The 19,918-nt window shown below is 45.2% G+C and overlaps 1 protein-coding gene across 1 annotated transcript in view; it reads right to left on the bottom strand.

The window, feature by feature from the left end:
- KAT2A (lysine acetyltransferase 2A) overlaps positions 1-19,918 on the bottom strand; it is a 181,351-nt gene that overhangs the window by 125,681 nt on the left and 35,752 nt on the right. Inside the window, exons 2-3 of the mRNA XM_086924140.1 lie at positions 3,863-3,986; positions 3,564-3,709 (exon numbers count right to left, since the gene is read on the bottom strand). Coding sequence (XP_086780266.1) covers positions 3,564-3,709; positions 3,863-3,986 — 270 coding nt within the window. The remainder of the gene's footprint in view (positions 1-3,563; positions 3,710-3,862; positions 3,987-19,918) is intronic.

Genomic DNA, 19,918 nt, shown 5'->3' with positions numbered 1-19,918 from the left:
ACTGTGTGGACAGGACCCTCCCCCACTGGCCAGAGCCTCCTGGTTAAAATTCCTCTCTAGGGAGTTGCACAGCCTGATACAGAAAGGGACCTGGTACATGCTTGACCCATGCATTGAACACGCGGTGAGTGGTTTGTGATTGGAGGTGTATTCAGGATGCAAAAGTAGCAGACCCTCTGATTGGATGAGCCTATCAGAGGTGATAAAAGTCTGGCCTGAGTGGTCAGCTGTTGTTCAAGACTGGTCTATGACCGACGAGCGGCCACACCAGAGCCCTCTGAAGTTAGTCAGCCGTGACCCCGCAGTGTGAAGACAGAAGATAAGACTCTGTTCACTGCGTCTGAAAGGAAGGCATCAGCAACATTAAGGAGCAGCTGTTTCTGTGAGGCTTGGAGGAGCGTTCGCTTTGGACCAAAGAAATTACAGACAGCTGCCCAAGGTGTGGAAAGGAAGCTTGCGGCACATCACCCAAGGTGTGGAAAGGAAGCTTACAGCACATAACAGAGGCTGGTGGAAAAAAGCTTGCAGCCCATGACGAGAGCCAGAGAGGAGGAAGCTTGATTCTAGACTTTGAAGGTGAGATCAAATCCCCTCTAGGCTCCTCCCTTGCGCTGTGGGAGCCTGTACAAGCAGTAACTGGGAATAGAGGCCAGTAAAGCAGGCCCCCACCTTTCTTTTTGTGATCTCTGAGGGTATCAGGGTGAACTGGCACTCTGCCCAGCCACTACCCTCCTACAGCTAGCCAGTGGCTACTGGACTAGTGAGACTCCAGTAAACTGTGCCAAGATATCAGGCACCTATGATCAGATCCCTGACACCACTAGAGCGGTGTCCTCACTCACAACGGGAGGTCACTTCTGTTGCTTTGGGTGGGGGGTTATGGGGCTGATCAAGAACATTTGACTTCACATCATATGCTGAAACTATATCCTTTCAATACAAAGTTTGGTATCAAGGCTCTAGTGAATGAGAGCAGCCCTGTGTAACATGATCTGTAATATGCAATGCTTACTGTGTTTTTATAATGCTTGGCGTCTAGGCGCTATAATACTGTTTGGGGTCAGAACTCTGTCCCAGAGGGTTGCAGAGACTTCTGGTTTTCACTGTTTATCCTAGTTTTATGTGTAGTATAATTATCTTCTGTGTATTAAAGTGCTTTTCTTTTATAAAAAGTAAAGCACTGACTGAACATTGAGTTTATCTGCTGGTGGTACGGTTTACACTGTATTCTGAATGTCTAACCCCACCTCACCTCCTTGAGTAAGCCTTGGACTGCTCTGTCTCGCTACCTTGCGAGAGTCAAGTGCTGGAGAGGAGTACTTGGTTATCCAGTTTTGGGTCCCTTAGTACTGAGGCCCCAGGACACCAGTGAGGGAACACTCCAATTGATGCGATTGGAGCGCAGTTACCCCTGAGTGTCCTGGTGCCCAGGAAGCCGAGTCTAACAATAGTAATGTTGGGTCTCTGCAATGCAACCTGAAAATACTCTTGCGACTGAAAGTGAGCAATTGCATCAAGGCGTGCTGCATATGAAACTCTAAAAACAAGGCCAAAAATATTTACATACAGAGTTCATGCATAGTGCCCCAGCCATGGCCCTGCACTCAAAATATTTAAGGGTTTTCAGTCCTCTTGTTGGTCACTCACAGGAAGAAAAGCAGTCCTCGTGTGTGCACGTCTAAAATTTGTCCTCATCAGTTGTGTCACAAACGCCTCAAATCTGAGCTTTTCTATAATACTTTTGTCCAATTTTCTCTCTATATTTGCAACACACAACAATGCACCGCCATCGCTAAGTATTCATCTCTTGCGAGCCTGTGTGAAGCAAAACAAAACAACAAAATAAACTACTCTATATTCATTATGGAATACTCATCTGCTTCCTTTTGTTTCTATTATAACAACAGATACCATACTCGGCTAACACAGTACACCCAAAAGCTGCATAACCACCTTTCAAACTACTGTACTAATTAATCTGTTTTGGGAGGCACACTTGCTAGACGCAGTGACAACCCCTTGCTCTCTACATGGCACCATGCAATAGAGTTGGTAAAGAGCAACAAACTTGACAGACTTCCCCCGCACCAGAGTATTATGTAATATATCTTTGAAATATTCAGTATATAGACCACATAAAACACACCAGACACTCACTCGTACATCACTGAATCCTACTCATTGTTTCAGCTGCTCTTCCCTTTTAAACATCTTACCCCAGAGATTATACAATCTTTCTCCGATGGGATGAAGGCAGTTGCAAGGTGGATGTCCTCCAACTTTCTCCAATGCAACGTTGGAAAAACGGAGGTGATGCTTTTCGGTGAAGCTAGGGTCCAGTGGTCTCCTGACTGGTGGCCTCCTGATTTGGGCCCAGTTTCCGAGCCCAAAACAATAATCAAGAACCTGGGAGTCAGATTGGAACCGGAGCTGACCATGAAACATGTCATCACTACCGTAGGATTTTGTTTCCACGTAATAGGTCTCCTCCGTAGGATTTTTCCTTTCCTCCCTGACTCCTACAGGAAAACCTTAGTTCAGGCTCTTGTTATCAGCCGCCTTGATTATTGCAATGGTCTCCTGGCAGGAGCAAACGAAGAGGTTTTGGATCGCCTGCAGGTGGTGCAAAATACAGCAGCTAGGTTGGTGCTTAATGAACCACCTAGATCCCCTTCTAAACCGTTACTGCACAAACTACACTGGTTGCCAATACGGCAACGAGTGAAGTTTAAGACTTGCTGTATTATCCATAAAGGTCTCAATGAACTGGGACCAGAGTATTTGGCCAGTAAATGTGTTCCATACGTCCCTACCCGTACCCTTAGGTCCAGTGAACAGCTGTTGTTGAGCGTTCCTAAGATAACTAAATCAAGGTTAGGTGGTAGGGCTCTGTCCGTGGTAGGTCCTAACCTCTGGAATTCACTCCCGCTCTCGCTGAGACAATGCCGTAATCATCTTCATTTCAGAAAATACTTGAAAACTTTTCTGTTTAGCTCATTTTAACCAAATATCCTGTTGGATTATAGTAGTTCTACTGGTACAATTTTAACCTCATGGCTTCCTTTCCCAGTTTCTCCACCGGTTGTCACCAGCGCGGAGATACTCCTACAGGAGTTTATTCACAGCGCTATATAAACATGCAAATAAATAAATAAATAATAAATGACACAAATCTGCATACAAGAGGCTGTGGAAAACCAAAAACTCAGGTCAATGAAACAAAGCATTCTTGCATAAAAAAAAAAAAAAGACTACAACAACTGTTAGCATGATCAAAGCAATTTTACTCTCACATTACCAACACAAACTATTATTGAATTATATATTTCTGTCATCTCTAATAACTCAACACAAAAACAAGTGTGTAATGAATAGCTTGGACTAACGTAAAGAGTACTCAATAAGAAAGCATGCCAATGTCACAGTAATGGGAAAATCTGCTGTACATATGCTAAGGGCATGCCAGATGACCAAATGGATGCATGCATTTGTAAAGTTCTCTGTGAGAAAACATTTAGTGCAATAATGCAAAATCCTCCTTTCTGTGCTGTGTGAAGGCTCACCTTAAACAGATAGAAATACACCTGTTTGGTGTCAGTGTCTTCCTCCTTGTGGACCGACATAAAGAGGTTCTCAACATCGACAACCATTCCCAATAACCGGTTGATCTCATCTTCAGAAACATTCTCCAGATGGGAAACATGGTCAGCTAGTGAGAAAAAGTGGATACCAATTTAAAGAATCTAAAACTTGAATGTTTACTAGATGTCGACTACTGTAAGTTTTATCCTGTAGAATATTTGTATTACGATTCACTCAAGACCTTCATCAGAATGGGAAGAAATTGTCACAGTACGCTTACCCAGTGCGTGACCACAGCTGCGACAGGGTTCACTGAGGCTGGTTGCAGGCTGCTGTAGATCCATCCGTGGAGCCGTCTGTGGGTTTGGGTTCTTCCAGCCATTACATTTGCAGGATTCATTGGCCTTGGTGTAGATGAAAAAAAAAGGACTATTAAAAAAGTACATTGCTTAGAGTCCAAATTTCACAGATTTTTTATTTTCACAAAGTGATGGGCCTAGTAGGGTTAGATGTTTATTTTGGAAAAGAACTCTGTTACTAAAGTACTCCGTCTAAGGGGTCTTGTCTATGAAACCTATTTCTTTTGGATTCTGGAGCCACTGGAGTGGACCTAAAATTAGGGTAAAACAGTCCCAGTGCTGGAGGGAACATTGTTATTAAATAGTTTCAAGGTATTAAGAACGCTGATTTTCAAAACTCTGGACACATTTTCAATATTTGATCTGAGGGACTGTGCAAAGTTGGGGGGAGTTGTGTAGGAACAGACTGGCATCTGTTTCCAAGCAGAGAGCTGACACTTAAGCAGAATCTTATGCGTGATGGGGAATTGTATAGGGAGCGCGAATAGACTTTTAGTGATTCAGCTAATATGTAGATTTTTACTATGTGTGGGCAGTGTAGTGAGTGATTACAGAGACTGTTGACTGCTTAAAAAGAACTAGGAGACAAAATGTATTTTATTGAAAATTCAATACTTTGTGAATTCTATTTCTAAAATGCTATTTTCTGTCTTGATCTGGCTCTACTCTACCTTCCATGCCCAAGTCTTGGTCCTGATCTTCAACATGACCTTTTCTCCTAAAGCTCCTGCTTAGTTAAACAAGCATTTGCAATGCAATAGGTCTCGCAGTTACACGATTTTGAGCTATTGGCATTGTAAATTTCTATGCCTTTTATTTTGGTTTTTAAAACATAAATAGAAGACATTGTCATTTACAAAGACAATAGCTTAAACTCGGGTAAATGCGAGACCTACTGAATTGCAAATGCTTGTTTTATATGGTATAATGATGTTGTCCAAAATTACTAATAAATTTGTGTGGTAAAATTTTAAGATGAAACTAAACACATTTTGTGGGGGCTGTCACGTTCTACATTACAGTGAAAGTATATCATATTCATTAGTTTTATTTAACGGTTTCCGTAGCGCCTTTGCATCATAAGGTGTCAAGGCGCCTTACAATGAGCTGAAAAGGGCGAGATATGGAGAGAGCAAAACGCTGAATACAGAACAGGAACTTTTCAATGACAGACGTGTTCTTTCACACACAGAAGTGATGAGTTTTTAGTGGTTTCCTGTCGGTGTCTGCACATGTGGCCTCGTGATCGTGAACTTCAGGCCCAGCTTAGTCATGAGAGAGATTACAACCACGATACAGGCGAGAGTACTTGAAACTATGCTACAGGGGAGAGCGCTTAAAACCACGCTACATGCGAGAGCGCTTACAACCATGCTACAGGGGAGAGCGCTTAAAACCACACTACAAGTGAGAGTATTGAAACTATGCTAGAGGGGAGAGCGCTTAAACCCACGCTATAGGTGAGAGTGCAAAAAAGTACGCTAAAGGTGAGAGCGCTTTAAACCATGCTACAGGTGGGAGTACTTAAAACCACGCTAAAGAAAACCTGTCTGTGTGGGTGCCCGGATGAGACCGCTTCCCGGGCACACTCACAGATGCTGTGGGCTGCCTGGTATGGCGTCCGTCTTCTTGCAGCTGCACACAAGTACTTCACCTCTAGTGCCCCCAGTCCTCCACGCTGCCTGGTGACGACGCTATGAAGACAGTGCCAAGCTCAGGGCAGCCCCTAGAGGAGAGCGTCAGGGTGCTAGAGGTCTACGGTGGCTGTGCAGTGCGTGAGAGGCGGTGGACAAGTCAACCTGTATCCCTCAGTCGAGAGACAACACCCTGTGTCCCATCACCTTTGGAGTTTCCAACTTTACGGTGTGGGTGGAGGGGTCAGGCCACCTAGACACTGGAATCAATACCAGAGAGGGCAGCACCCCTGAGAAACTAACCCCTGGGGGCAGATTGGCTCAGAGCAAATGAGCCAGGCCGTGGCTGAAGTGACGTCACAACCCAGTACCTTCCATGGGGTTTCCAAGTTTAAGGAGGGTGGGGGAGGGGGGCACCGCCTGGACATTGGCAGCACTCCAGAGAAACGAACAACATGAGGGCGGAGGGGGTGATTGGCAGGGTTGGAGTGGGATCAAGAATAGGACCGGGCACTGAAAAAATGTGGCAGAACTTTAAAGAGCCCACGGACAGCGGTGTGTACAGAAAGCGCTCCGGTTAAATTCAGCGGAACGACTACAGGACTGGGTCAGAACAGGCGCTCAAGGAAAACAACCTTCAGACAGTATGAAAACGAGCACACACCTCCTGGGTGTGGCTTTCGGGTTTCTCAGCTCGCATGGCCTGCAGCTTTCAAAATTCGGGGCAGCTCTTTAATCTTGTGAACTGTCAAACTAAATCAGAGTTTACATTTGAAAATACATTCACCACCAATAGCCTTTTTTTCTAAGGGACAGGCCCAAAATATAATGCGAAATGGTGCAGCTTGAACACGGCTTTTCAAATAAACTGCTGAACGAGTAAAACTAGAGAAAAGTATGACAACTCATACACCAACACTTTTTTCCCGAATATTATTAATATAGTATTTTAATATGTAGATAAAACAATATCTAGAAGCTATCTTGTGCACAGTCGTGTACGTGCTAGGCTACATACAACATACATGTAGAGCACACGTTCACCTATAGGGGCATTGTGGTGTCATATAACAAGTGTTATTGATACCCAACTCCTCCTCAGAAGGGTGAAAGGTCGCGTGGAGCCGTGAGGGTTCGAACCTATGGCCTTGCGCTGAAATACAGGTGGCTATAGAAGACACATGAACCACTAGACCCAGCATAGCAAATTGTGTTCGTTTATCCTGTATAATATATTTGCACACACGCATAATACAGATTTTTGTTCTTACCATCACTGTCTGCATGGGCACCATGGCCCTGGGGTGTGAGGGGACCATTGAGAGCACATACAATGAAAAACAATTAATAAAACACGTTTAAACAATTGTTCAACTCAATTAAACAACTTGTCTTAGTCATTCACATAAAGAATGATAAATGATCTTGATTTTTTTTAAAGGCATTACAAATATTACAGAGATGGTCTATATATTAACCGGCTCGGTTCAAATAATACCTGCATAGGTAACTCAACAGTATGTACATGCTGCTTTAAAAATGTAGTGCTATTATGTTTCCTTTGTAACATTCTTAATGACTAGCATACGAACAATATGTGCACTGAATCCTGGATACTGTTAAGCACATTTGCACAGATGGGAACACATTGCTCTTAGCCACAGAATCTACTCCATTTTGTAGACCTCCTTGTTAAAGATTAGGACGAAAATGCCCGATAACTGGGTCAAAGCCAGGCAGCCTTTACATACAATTGCATCCTATGTAGTTTTGCGGTTTAACCACATGAAGTTCTAATCACTTAATTTACATACAGCATGCTACAGTGTGTAAAGCCTCAGGCCCAGATTTACTTTAAAGAGCCCACGGACAGCGGCCGGGAACGAGGACACGGACAGAGGGCGGGAGGGGGGCCGTAACAAATACACAGACAGCGGCCGGGAACGAGGACACAGACAGCGGGCGGGAGGCGTCAGGGAACAAAGACACGGACAGGGGGCGGGAACGAGGACAAGGACAGGGGGCGGAAGGAGGCAAAGCCAGCCTGTTTATCGGCACGGCGCACCCCTCTGCAGACTCCCCCTGCATTCCAAAGTCAGTCACGTGGAGAGGCGCGCGTTGCGATCCGATTCTTTCTGCCATGCTGTCTACGTCAGAAGCTCATGCATGCGACCTATTCCTACTGCAAAACGCTGCGCGTGGCCAGCTCTTGTCTCCACTTGTTGTCGGCTGAGCCGACAGCTATAGTTCTCGCGGCGAGAACGCGCTTCATGCGCGTTCGCTAGGGCGAGACCTAAAAAGGTTAAGGGAGCCAACAGAAGCCACCGACTATGGCTCCAGATGGTGGGATTTTGCAAATAGGGATGAATTGGTCACAGAAGATGGTGCCCAACAGCACGCTGTAAAATGTATTAGTTTAACACACACCCGTTTATCAACAGTTACAAAATGTATGCCTACCTTTTAATTGTTCACTATTTAATGCACCAAGATCTAGAGGTGTAGAGTCTCTACCGGTTGTAGAAATCAGCTACTAGAAAGACAGTCTGACAGCTACTATTTTAACATCTTTCAAGCCCTGGATCCGGAGTATTCAATTAATCTCTTTCACACAGTGACAACGCAAGGCGGTGAGACCTTTGGGTGAAACGTTGGGAATGAAGCAGAGGGACAAATGTACAAATCCTTCATGAATTCTACAGGTCAAGGAGATGAACATTGACAGGTGAGGCCAGCACTACCATTTTTAGTTCCATTTAAAGAGGATTTAATCACGCTCAGTAAATCGCTGTTGAAGGATAAACAGTGATCAACAGTATCAAAAGAGGCCGTGTATGAAGAGTGGCAATATAGGAGTATCATATAGTTTGTACTTTTTAGGTCTCGTACCTGGCTACGCAGCGCAAAGCGCTGTCGCCAGAGAGACCTATTGTCGCTGATTTGGCTCTCAAGGGTGACAGGGGATGGGCGCGCGCATGCCGGACTGGAAATGTGGACGCGCGCTCTTTTGTCGCTGCTACAGGATTCCCCTGGTCTCATTTGCGAGACCTATTGCAATACAATAGGTTTCGCATTATTGAAGTTTGAGATATTGGCATTGTAAATGACAGTGCCTTTTATTTATGTTTTGAAAACCTGCAAGCGGTGCCTAAACACACACTTTGTACTATAAGTTATAATCGCTGCTTACGAGAAGCAAGGCTGGCAGTAAAAGAGGCGCAGTTACTGCCAGCCTTGCTTTTCTTAAGCAACGATTATAAGTGCAAAGTCATGTTTAGGCTCCGCTTTCAGGTTTTCAAAACAAATAAAAGCCAGTCATTTACAATGCCAATAGCTAAAACTTTAATAATGCGAAACCTATTGCATTGCAAATGCTTGTTAAAGGCAGCCAGGGATGCAGTTTTCATGCAGAGCAGTTGGTGAAAAACTGACTTCCAGTTTAGTGGGATCAAATGTGAATATCAGAGCAGCTAAAAGCCTATAAATCAAGTAAGGAGGAAGTAGAAATTTATTTTTTAGGATGCACCCAATTGCTCGTCAAGACTGGCGCTGGAAAGGTGGTTATGGCAAGGGACCAAAGGCAGTAAAAGTCGCAATCATCAAGCTTCCAGTTTTCTATTTCGATGAGGGTTCGTTCTGAAGCATTATTAACCAGAGGTATGATTGCTAACCTTCTAAAGTGGTCATGATGTAAGTAACCTGCTAATATTTAACAATGCGAGGTCAATCTCTCGCAAGGGTGACCAGGGAGTTTTCCCAAGAAATATCTGAAAACAATACACAAAATTGTGTACTATACGAGACAATTTTCAAATACTTTACAAGCAACAGGTTATACAGGGAGTTCGGAGGTTGCACTCAATTATTTTCCAATACTTTGATGTCATTCTAGACGAGCAGAGATACTTCCAAAGAACGGTGGGGGTGAAGATGATGGGGTCATAAAGGAGTGCATGTGTTACCTCTCCAACAAAATGTAGGGAAAAAGTGGGCAAATATTGTATTTGTTTTACCATCCAATAGCTTTCAAAAATTATAAGGAAGCAGAGGTTTTATAGGTAATTAGAATTTAAAATAAAAAAATCAAATTAGAAAAAATGGGAGTGGAATTTGACATGAACTATCATTTTCCAAAATGTTTAGAACTTAATTCCTCCCTTCTATGTTCACCATGCTTTTATCTGTACAGCTTACCAATTACTAGGATTTTCAGTAATATGGTTGACAATCTAATTGGAGGAGACATGGTAGAAAAATCACAGATTTTAATATATCCCGCTCAGAGACTCCAACATTAGAGCTACGACTCAGGTTAGAAACCCTAAAGCGCCAGACATTTCTATAAGGTTACACCAATCATAAAGGCTCTGCCTCAGACATATGTCATTGTCATCTGTTAAAAGATAAACATATTTTAACAAACTTTATAAATAGGGAAGACAGGTTTCCACAGTAGTCCCAACAAAACAGCATTAGTACCAAGTCCTTCTGGCACCAAGGAACTAATATAAGCAATAAACTTCCTGAACTCTGCAATAGCAAAAATAGTTCACAGCCGAACACTAATTTTTATATCAGGGTTTAGACAACCCAGTTATCAGACCTACTGCTAACAATACTCAGAGTAGGGGTTGGGTTCGTACTTTTCAATCACTGGTTTTCTTCCCCCAGACTCTTACAACCATTGGCTTTAGACTCTCTCAATCACAGCTTGTCTCACTCCAGTGGAGTACTAACCCCTCACCTAATACTACTAGTTGTTTCGATGTATTCTTCTGCCGCAACTCAGGTGCTTATTTTGGGTACCATGCTTTGCTTTTACAACGCAGCAGTTACCACGCAGGTAAGCACCAGGCATGTCATATTCTGCCACTTTAAAACATGGGAGTCTATCACACAGACATGTGTGCTTATAAGGGAATTAAATGGAAGTAAGGTGTTCTAAGGGTTTAGGGATGGGTCCAGGGTTGTACAGGTTTGGGACTGGATAAGGGGAAGTGGTTATAATGGATACTATGGTCTTTCTTAGGTTTGGGTAAGGGTATGGGGTTACAAGAATGTTTGTGGTTGAGGGATGGATAAGGGTAGGGGATAGTAAGTGGTAGTAACGGGTTCATGACTGCCAAGGTTTCAGATTGCTTATGAGTAACATTTTCATAATTTCAGTGTAATTGAGAGTGACATTCAACGACTGAGTGCACCTTCTCGTGAAGAGGATAATGTCAAATACTACACTTAGTAGCAGCATGGTACAGCCCACAGTCTAGTTCAGACACCTGTTGCCGGGCAGAGCATCAGAGAAACAATACATCAAACATAGATTCCCTGCTTTAGCAAGCTTGAGCATCCCTAGCTGGCAACCAATCAAATTGATGGCACGATCAGATCATGATCAATTGACATAGTCTGCCCAGGCTCTCTGCCACGTGGGACCAGAGGGTAACTAGCGGATGGGAGTGGGGCCCGAGCAGGGGGGAAATCTTCTCCCTGAACAGTTCTCCAATTGGGCTCATCTTTTTCTGCAGTTTAGACTGACCCTGTTTTTTTGGCATGTTAACCCCTTGCGCGCTGCGCGAATTCCCGAGCTGCGTGGGCGAGTTAATGAGTGGGCGGGTTCGGACGGACCCCGGCTGTCCTCCGCACACGCCACCGTGATATCGGATGGCTGGGGGACGTCCGAAGCACGCAAGGGGTTAAAGGCTTTGTTTTGCAGGTGGACATCCACATCTGTTTAATACCATGGTTTGAGCAGGGGATGTTTTTAAAAAAATATGAATTTGGCAGGTGTGAGGTTTTGGGTTTCGGTCTTCAAATCTCTGAAGTTTGGCTTGCATATGAGTTTCTGTGATAGCAGGATATTTCCAAGTCATAATATATTGAGATTCCTACCTCCCGTTGTACACTAGCGCCATCTTGTGGCCATTGAAAAACAAGCTCAGCTTTTATGCGTCCATCCCAGCAAAGCGAGAAACTGTAACTACACAACTTTATCGCACTTCAGGACATGGTTCTTGTGCGTGACAATCTTAGGCATTACGGTAATGCAGGAAAATTACCATAAATGTTTTATTCTAACATGAGACACTTGGCAGGGCTGCAGGGTTCAGGGATGGTATGGAATGTTATAGTAAGGGGTTACTAAGGTTCAGGGATGGGTACGGGGTAATAAAAGGTTATTACAGTTTTAAGGGTTGAGGGAAGTGTACGGGTGTAGTAAACAGTCATTCGAATGGTTAAGGTGTTCAGAGAAACTTAAAAAAAATAGATATTGGGCTGCCACGATCTAGGGGTCCTTTAAGGAGAGGGATCATATTTTTAAACCCCAAATGCAAGGACTTAATACAATGCAACAACACGAATTAGAACTCAAATTGGACAGCAACCCACACAAAAACCACCAAGCATACTGTGCGGGTGGTATTTTCTGGTCATGATTAGTCTCTTTAGATACGTTCAGGGACACAGTAGCAATCCAAACCCCGTTTCTTAAATAAAGAACACTCAAATGGCCCTAAGAAACACAGGATAAAGTTTTAAAACATGTATTTCTAGTACCCAAGTCTAGTGCATACAAAATGAAGGTTAAACACACAGAATGAGAAACTAACATTTTACGTGACATCACCAGTGAAAACAATATGATAATTTGTAATATGGTTAGCAAGTTACTAGCACACTAACATCCTACTAAGACCTATGCTAACATTTTGCAGAAGTAGAAAAATAGCAAGCCTATGAATTGAGTTTGAGATGGATTGCACACGATTTCTCAGTAACAAATAGCTGTTAAGCTATTCTATCTCTATCTCAGCTCCTGTCCGGGAATGATGGGCAGTGACGGGCTGAAGAACCCTTCTATGTGCTTTTGGTACAAACTGGCTGGGGCTGGTCTGTCACAACAAACCGATGTGACTTTTAGCTTGATAGTTTTGTCATGAAGCCTCTCCAGATACCAGACTTCTTATTGTATCTGATCGCTGATTTTATGTCATGTTTAGAGGTTCGGGTGAAGGGGTCAGAAAGCCCACTAGATACCAGGATTTTTTTTTAAATAAAGAAATACAGGTGGTGGGGCTGTCCACAATGGGCATGGCCATACCCCACTCCAAAAACAAAGCAGGCAGCCATTCTGCCTCCCTGCGGGTAGATGGGGGTGATTACCTTTAATTTTCCCACCAGAAGTCAGAAAGCCCACTAGACACTCGGGACTGGAGCAGGGGTGGGGGAGTTCAGAGTGGTATGCTTCGCCTCTATTACCACACCATTTTCTAACCCACAATGCCCTGCAAACCTCAAAAGTTGACCAACCCCCCCCCCCCCCACACACATTTTCTTCACATTTCTATGAGGAAACCTTTTGGAATCTGCGGGGACCCAGAAATGTTCTACCACACAGCATTCTGCCAAGCCTCTCGATAGAAATTATAGCTCACTAGTATGGGTGGGCCACACATTTTCCTTACATTATTTCAGTGATGGAAACTTCTGGATTCAGCAGGAATCCCCAAATTCTTACCATCCAGCGTTGCTCCACCTGCGCAGATAAATATGCTGTGCCACTAGTGGCTTGGCATAGTGCCCATGATAGGAATGGATCAAATAGAAGTCAATGGGAGTCCGCTCGCATTGACTCTGGTTTGATCTGTTCCTGTCCAGGGCACTAGACCCAGCAACACAAGTGGTGCAATATTTTAATTGGCACACGTAGGGTCATGTTGGGTGATACAAAATGTTGTGGATTCCAGGGAATTCTGGTTGTTTCCATCACAGAAATATAAGGAACATATGTTATTGCTAGCAAAGTTTGAGGTTTGCAGGGCACTGTTGGTAAGAAAGCCTTTTGGGATCCATGCAAGGTATTTCCATCACAGAAAAGTGAGTAAAATTTATTTTTGAGTTAAAGATTAAGGTTTGCAATGGATTCTAGGTACAAAAACCAGGTGAGAGCCACACAAGTCTCCCCATCTTTGATCGCCCTTGGAATCTAGTTTTAAACAAGCATTTACAATGCAATGGTTTCGCCTTTGGAAAAGTTTGAGCTATTGGCATTGTAAATGACAAAATTTGTATTTGTGTATTCGTTTTGAAAACAGATAAATAAATGGCATTGTCATTTACATTGCCATTAGCAGTATGTGTTTATGGGCCCAGGTGAGTATGGTAAAATCCCGAGCAGGTGAGCCTGCGCTCTATCAGGCCAAATCAATGGAATAGCACCCACAGTCCTCTGTCACGAAAAAATTTATGTCTGATGGCTTTCGCGCACATACACCAAAGAAAAATTCTGAGCTAAGTACGGAAATACAAAACACGTTTTGCAAATGCATTTTAGGTAAATATCTTGAAAGGAAAACATAGGGTGAACCCCTTTTTGAAAGCACAAGATACAAGCCCAACCTTCAATCCAAACTTCAGTGTCTTGCTTTCAGGTAGTGAATAACTGGCAGCCACATCCATTTGGAGCGGGGGTGTTGCGTAAGTGAGGAGCTGCAGTATGGCCCGCGCGACCGACTCCACTGGAAATCTTGATGAGCGCAGATGACTATTTAAATCTTATGATCTGTTCCCATGGTAGCCCAGTCAGTTTCTCCTCTGTTGCTCTTTAGAGGCACACTCACCAAACCCACTTGCTGGCAACTGTGGAAAGGTTTTGCAATATGCCGCTTTTCAAGCACCAAATAACATTGTTAATTAAGAGACATGCATAAACTTTTAGCAAATACCCTAATCTATCAATGCGTTTTTCCAAGTTTATTGCTGGAACAATACAGGTTTTAAATCTCTTCTACTCTTCTGTTTTACTCAGCCATGGGCGAGGAGAACGGTCAAAATGTGCAATCTAAACAAATTAGCGGTTCCTTTAATAACAACATTATGCAGGATTTATGCAGAGCACATGTTAGAAAAAGGTCTTATACATTACAATACAGAGTAGCACACTGTGCTAGCAGAGCGGACTCAGCAGACCAGGAAGGGGAAATTCTGTAGGGAGAGTGGCAGCCATTTCGACAGTTTGGGATCCATGTAAGCAAAACCATCTGACCAGCACCTAGGAGAACAAGGAAAGGCACGGACAGCGGGAGGGAGGGAGGGAGGGCAGGAAAGACACGGACAGCGGGAGGGAGGGCAGGAAAGACACGGACAGCGGGAGGGGGGGCGGGAAAGGCACGGACAGCGGGAGGGGGTGCGGGAAAGGCACGGACAGCGGGAGGGGGTGCGGGAAAGGCACGGACAGCGGGAGGGGGTGCGGGAAAGGCACGGACAGCGGGAGGGGGTGCGGGAAAGGCACTTCTGTTTTAAAGGATTGGTAAGAATCCATCAAGCACAGCTGCACAATCAAACCTGACATGTCGAGCAGTAAGTTACTTGTGTAGAACCCCTAGCCATTGATCAAACATTGCTGACTGTCCATTTCCGAGTATGTGCCGATAGTCCTAAAAACGTTTTTAAAAGAGGGTCAATGAGACTTCCTATAACTTCCTGCTCTGATGCAAGCAGACCGAACCCCTAGCCATTGATCAAACATTGCTGACTGTCCATTTCCGAGTATGTGCCGATAGTCCTAAAAACGTTTTTAAAAGAGGGTCAATGAGACTTCCTATAACTTCCTGCTCTGATGCAAGCAGACCTGCAATACTAACTCATGCACAAACGACACAAAAGTAGGCAAAGTATAAACCTGTAAAATGAGACAGTGGAAAGGCACGGACAGCGGGAGGGGGGCGGGAAAGGCACGGACAGCGGGAGGGGGGGCGGGAAAGGCACGGACAGCGGGAGGGGGGGCGGGAAAGGCACGGACAGCAGGAGGGGGGGGCGGGAAAGGCACGGACAGCAGGAGGGGGGGGCGGGAAAGGCACGGACAGTGGGAGGGGGGGGCGGGAAAAGCACGGACAGCGGGAGGGGGGGGCGAGAAAGGCACGGACAGAGGGAGCGGGGCCGGGAACAGCAAACGGCAAGAAAAAGCACTCACCTGCACTTCTTCCGGCGGCGGTCGGCCTGCAATGACCAAAACAAACCTTCCCCCCCAAAAAAATAGGAACCGCCCACCGCCGCGATGTTGATCAGAAAAGGGTGGAGAGGGAAGAAATCGCGGGAACGCCCACGAATCTGGTCCGGCCTTGACGGACAGATCTCTGTTCCAATGGCTAGCCTCCATTTATGGAGCTAGCCAATGGAACAGAGGGCGGATTCCCAAGCCACATAGTTATTCTCATCTCATTAGGTGTTCGCCTGCGCGAAAAGCTGCGCAGTGCGCAGCTTTCACTTAGGCGAAACCTAAAAACTCAACTGGCTACCATTCGAGGAAAGATGTATACTCAAAACTGTCTGCATAACCGACAAAGCTACCTACACGAAAAACCAATTTACCTCGTAAACAAACTATCAAAAGTCAGCCAAAAAAGACCTCTTTGAAGCTCTAACAATCTACTGCTGATTCCGACCAAATTCAAGAAAGATTAATCAAGCACCTGCTTCTAATCAGGGAAAGCTCCCAGAATCCCGAACTCTCTGCCTCAGGATTTATGTGACAATCACTCATTCCCTCATTTCAAGAAGAAATTTAAACCGCTTCTCAATAAATATCTAAACCCTCCCACCAAATGATCCGATTGGCCTGATGCTTCACACCCGCCATTTAAATTTGAGTATTACTACCTTTGGAAAAATCTGTGCCTCTTATCTCCCCACACTTGCAACTCCCTACCATAAATACCTCAGAAATAAATAATTGCTTGCATATCCTACTGTCTATCGTATACTTCTTTTATATACAGTTGCTAAGTATTTGTACTTACTCTATGTAACTCGTGTGATTGCTGCTACATCGTTCACATGTCCTGCTGTCTATAGGATACTTCTTCTTATACTGTTACTTTGTACTTTTATTTGCTCTTTGTGTAACTTGAGTATTGCTGCTCTGCTGTGTCTGTAAAGCGCTCTGATGCCTTTGGGTCAAGTTTGCGCTATACAAATCTCAATAAATAAATAACCGTGTGTGCCCCAACGGGTGAATCAAAACATTTTGATGTGAAGAAGAAGACAGAATCCAAGATCTTAAGTGGAAGGACTCTGAGCTTTGGCGGCTCAACCAAACTATTGCAAAGGCTGATAGCCAATCTCAAGCAGTGCTTTGTATCCACCACAGACACACAGAGGCCGTGCTTTATTTATTTGAAAAAAGTGCAAGGGTCCGAGAGAATGGTGCTGCTAAATGTCAGGATGACTGTTTGGTCGTGTTCTCACTTTATGTCTCGTTGTCTCACTCTTCCGAGTTAATTTTTATCCATCTTTTTCCCTTTGTCAATGTTTTCCTTTCTCTCTTCCTCCTTTTGTCTCCCTTTTCCACCTTTCTCCCTGGGTCAATGTATAATGATGAAAAACAAGTCCTAGTCCCCGAGAAATAGTGCCGTTGCCCAGCACCTGCAACCAATGGCACAAAATTAAGCACTGCTCATGGGGCTAACTGTTTAGGAAGCAGCGAGGGGTAGAGTCATCTCAGTTTCAGGCAGCCAGGCTGTGCACAACTGGCAGTCTTTAGGTCTGATGTAAGTGCTGCCTATTGAGCAAGCACTTTGATCGAGCCATGGGTTCACGATTTCAGACCCCAAGACGAGAGAGGTGCTTAAGAGCATCTGACCACTCTGACATGGAGCGTCCATAATAAGCACCTACACAACACCTGGACACACCACCTAAAAAAATATATGCCCGACAACAGTTATATTCTGCAAGGAACACAGTGAGACGTCCGTGAAGGCCTAGCAGTACTGAGTAGGAAGTAAATATCCACCGAACATTGGGTAGAAGGTCACCGTTGCCAACTGTCCTATCTTTACAGGGACGGTCCCGCAAGTTGGAGACTGTTCCAGGTAATATTGTTGCAGAAACTGGTCCTCTTATTTGCACACAGGTATGCAAACAAGAACTTTTTATCCACAGTTGCCCTGTGCTGTAAAGTGTCGAGGGAATTTTTTCCAAGTGTTGGCAACTATGGAAGTGGGGAGAGGAGTTGGCCTAACGGCTAAGGCAGTCGACCTCGAATCTGGGGAACTGGGTTCGAGTCTCGGCAATGGCACTGAAAATCCTGTGATTCTGGGCAAATCATTTAGGGCCTCATTTACGAGAAGTGGCGCAGCCCTGCCTGAAAGCAGCGATGCGCCAAACTTCAGAGCACCCTCCTTGCGACACCAATGATGCGTCATATTTACAATATGACGCATCATGTCGCAAAGAAGGACAGATACTTCAGTATAACTGAAGTATTTGTCAGTGCAAAAAGTGGCGCTTTGCTGGAGTTGTGTCGGACGCAACTCCAGCAATGTTCCTTTCACATGGGGAAAGCCCCACGTGAAAGGGCCTGCGTCACCCTTACGCCTGCCATGAGGTATGTGATGGGACACGTCTGGTACCCCTACAATTTATGTGACAAAAATCCCTCCCAATTTCTCTCTCTCGTATTTTTCCTGTATCCCCTGCTTTATTTTTCTGTCTAAGATCTCTACTTTGCTCAGGCTGAGTGTAATACTTTTTGTTGCCGCGGGAACTGTATAAGGATTTTCAGCGCATCAGCAAAATATATTTTTCCTGCTTGAGAACTCCCCATACAGCCTGAAATGGCAGTTTTCTGGCCTGTTTCCTGTCATTTGGCAGCACCACCAAAGCCCTCTGAGACTGCTGCCTTAACTCACCTCATGGTAGCGCAGACCTGTGCTCTAAATATTCTCGGCGTGCTGGCTAGGATTGAAACTTAACTTTTGGACTGCCAAAATCACCATTGTACTTTGGGACAGGAATGTTCTGAAGATGCAAATTTGATTTTGATTGGTCAGTGGCTGGATGTTCATTTTAATCCTGAGCAGTAGCTGCCGGTGTCGGGCAAAGCGGCGGGCGGATGTAGCGGTACACTGTGGATGACGGACAAACAAACTAAAAACAAGCACTGCAGCAGGAGGTACTTTATCCCTTAAATTATTTTTTCGCTTTCACTTCTGTAATAAAGTTCCAGTCAATTGGCAAACGTCACTCCCCATTCTTGTGACGTAAAAGTGCGTCCTGCATTGTAAAGAGATGATGCGTTCCTATTTTTCCAGCACACACGTTGCCTGGGGTCAGACATGCCACCTTGATCTCTTGTCAATAGTCAATGTAGGACTGGGAGTTAAAAAGCATCCCTACACCCTGCGGTCTCCTTGCCGCCTCTGCTCCGTGCCTCCCCGGCTGTGACATGCCGGTGCAGGGAACTCCCCGGACAGGGCTCCGCCTCTCACCCTACCTGCTTCTCGCCAGCCGGGAGCACCGCGGCGTCCGCCGGTGAGGCCCGTGTGCCGTGCCCCGCCTCCTGCTCGGCTTTCAGACTACGTTGCAGATGCAGGATCAGGTAGCGGAGCTTCTCGTTCTTGGCCCGCAGCAGCTCCAGTCCCGGGCTGCTGGCCGCTTCTTCCTGCCGAGTCATGCGGCATATCTTCCCCGGTCAGCAGGCGGATCGCCTCCTCCTGAGCGGCCAGACGGGAGGCCATGTGGGCTGCCATGTCCAGGGAGGCCTCCAGAGCAGCAGCCAGGAGCCCGGCCGGAGACGAGGGAGGCGGGGATCTGCTGTGGGAGGGGAGAGCGGAGGCCGTGTTACATCGGGACCGGCTGCGGCTCTCACAGGACGCCCACCGCCGCGATGACGATGCGAAAAGGGTAGAGAGGGAAGAAATCGCGGGAACGCCCACGAATCTGGTCCGGCCATGACGGACAGATCTCTGTTCCAATGGCTAGCCTCCATTTATGGAGCTAGCCAATGGAACAGAGGGGCGGATTTCCGACCAACATGTTATTCTCATTAGGTTTTCGCCTGCGCCGAAAAGCTTTGCAGAGCGCAGCTTTCAACGAGGCGAAACCTAAAAATGCACACATTTGCTAGGTGTCCCTAGGTGCCGGCCGCGCTAGGGCCTAAAATCCACATTGGACAAAAAGGGTCCATTTTCATTGGAAACATGTGATGCATCCATGTTGTGTTTTGGCCCGTTTCCTGACGTGGGCACTAGACTTAGCCACACAAGTAAGATGCCATTTTCAGTGCAAGACATCTGGGGGCATAAAATAGTAGAACATTTGCCATTATGATTTGGATTGTGCTGCATTTTTGCCTTCTAAATTAAAGCCAGTAAGTAAGAAAGAAGTCATTTTGAAAAATACCCTCTAATCATATGCTAGTACGCGTACTTACAAATTCAGAAATGTACAAATAACCACTGATCCTAAACTCCATATCTTGTGCCAATTTCAGAAATACTTGGTTTCCTTGATACCCGTTTTTCACTCTACCTATTTCACCAGATGAATTGGTCTATACTCAGT

The sequence above is a fragment of the Lissotriton vulgaris genome, chromosome 5 (genome assembly GCF_964263255.1).
Source record: "Lissotriton vulgaris chromosome 5, aLisVul1.2, whole genome shotgun sequence".
In the NCBI taxonomy this organism is placed as follows: Eukaryota; Metazoa; Chordata; class Amphibia; order Caudata; family Salamandridae; genus Lissotriton; species Lissotriton vulgaris.
The sequence above is the reverse complement of the archived record's forward strand: the minus strand, read 5'-3'. Positions and strand labels throughout refer to the sequence as shown.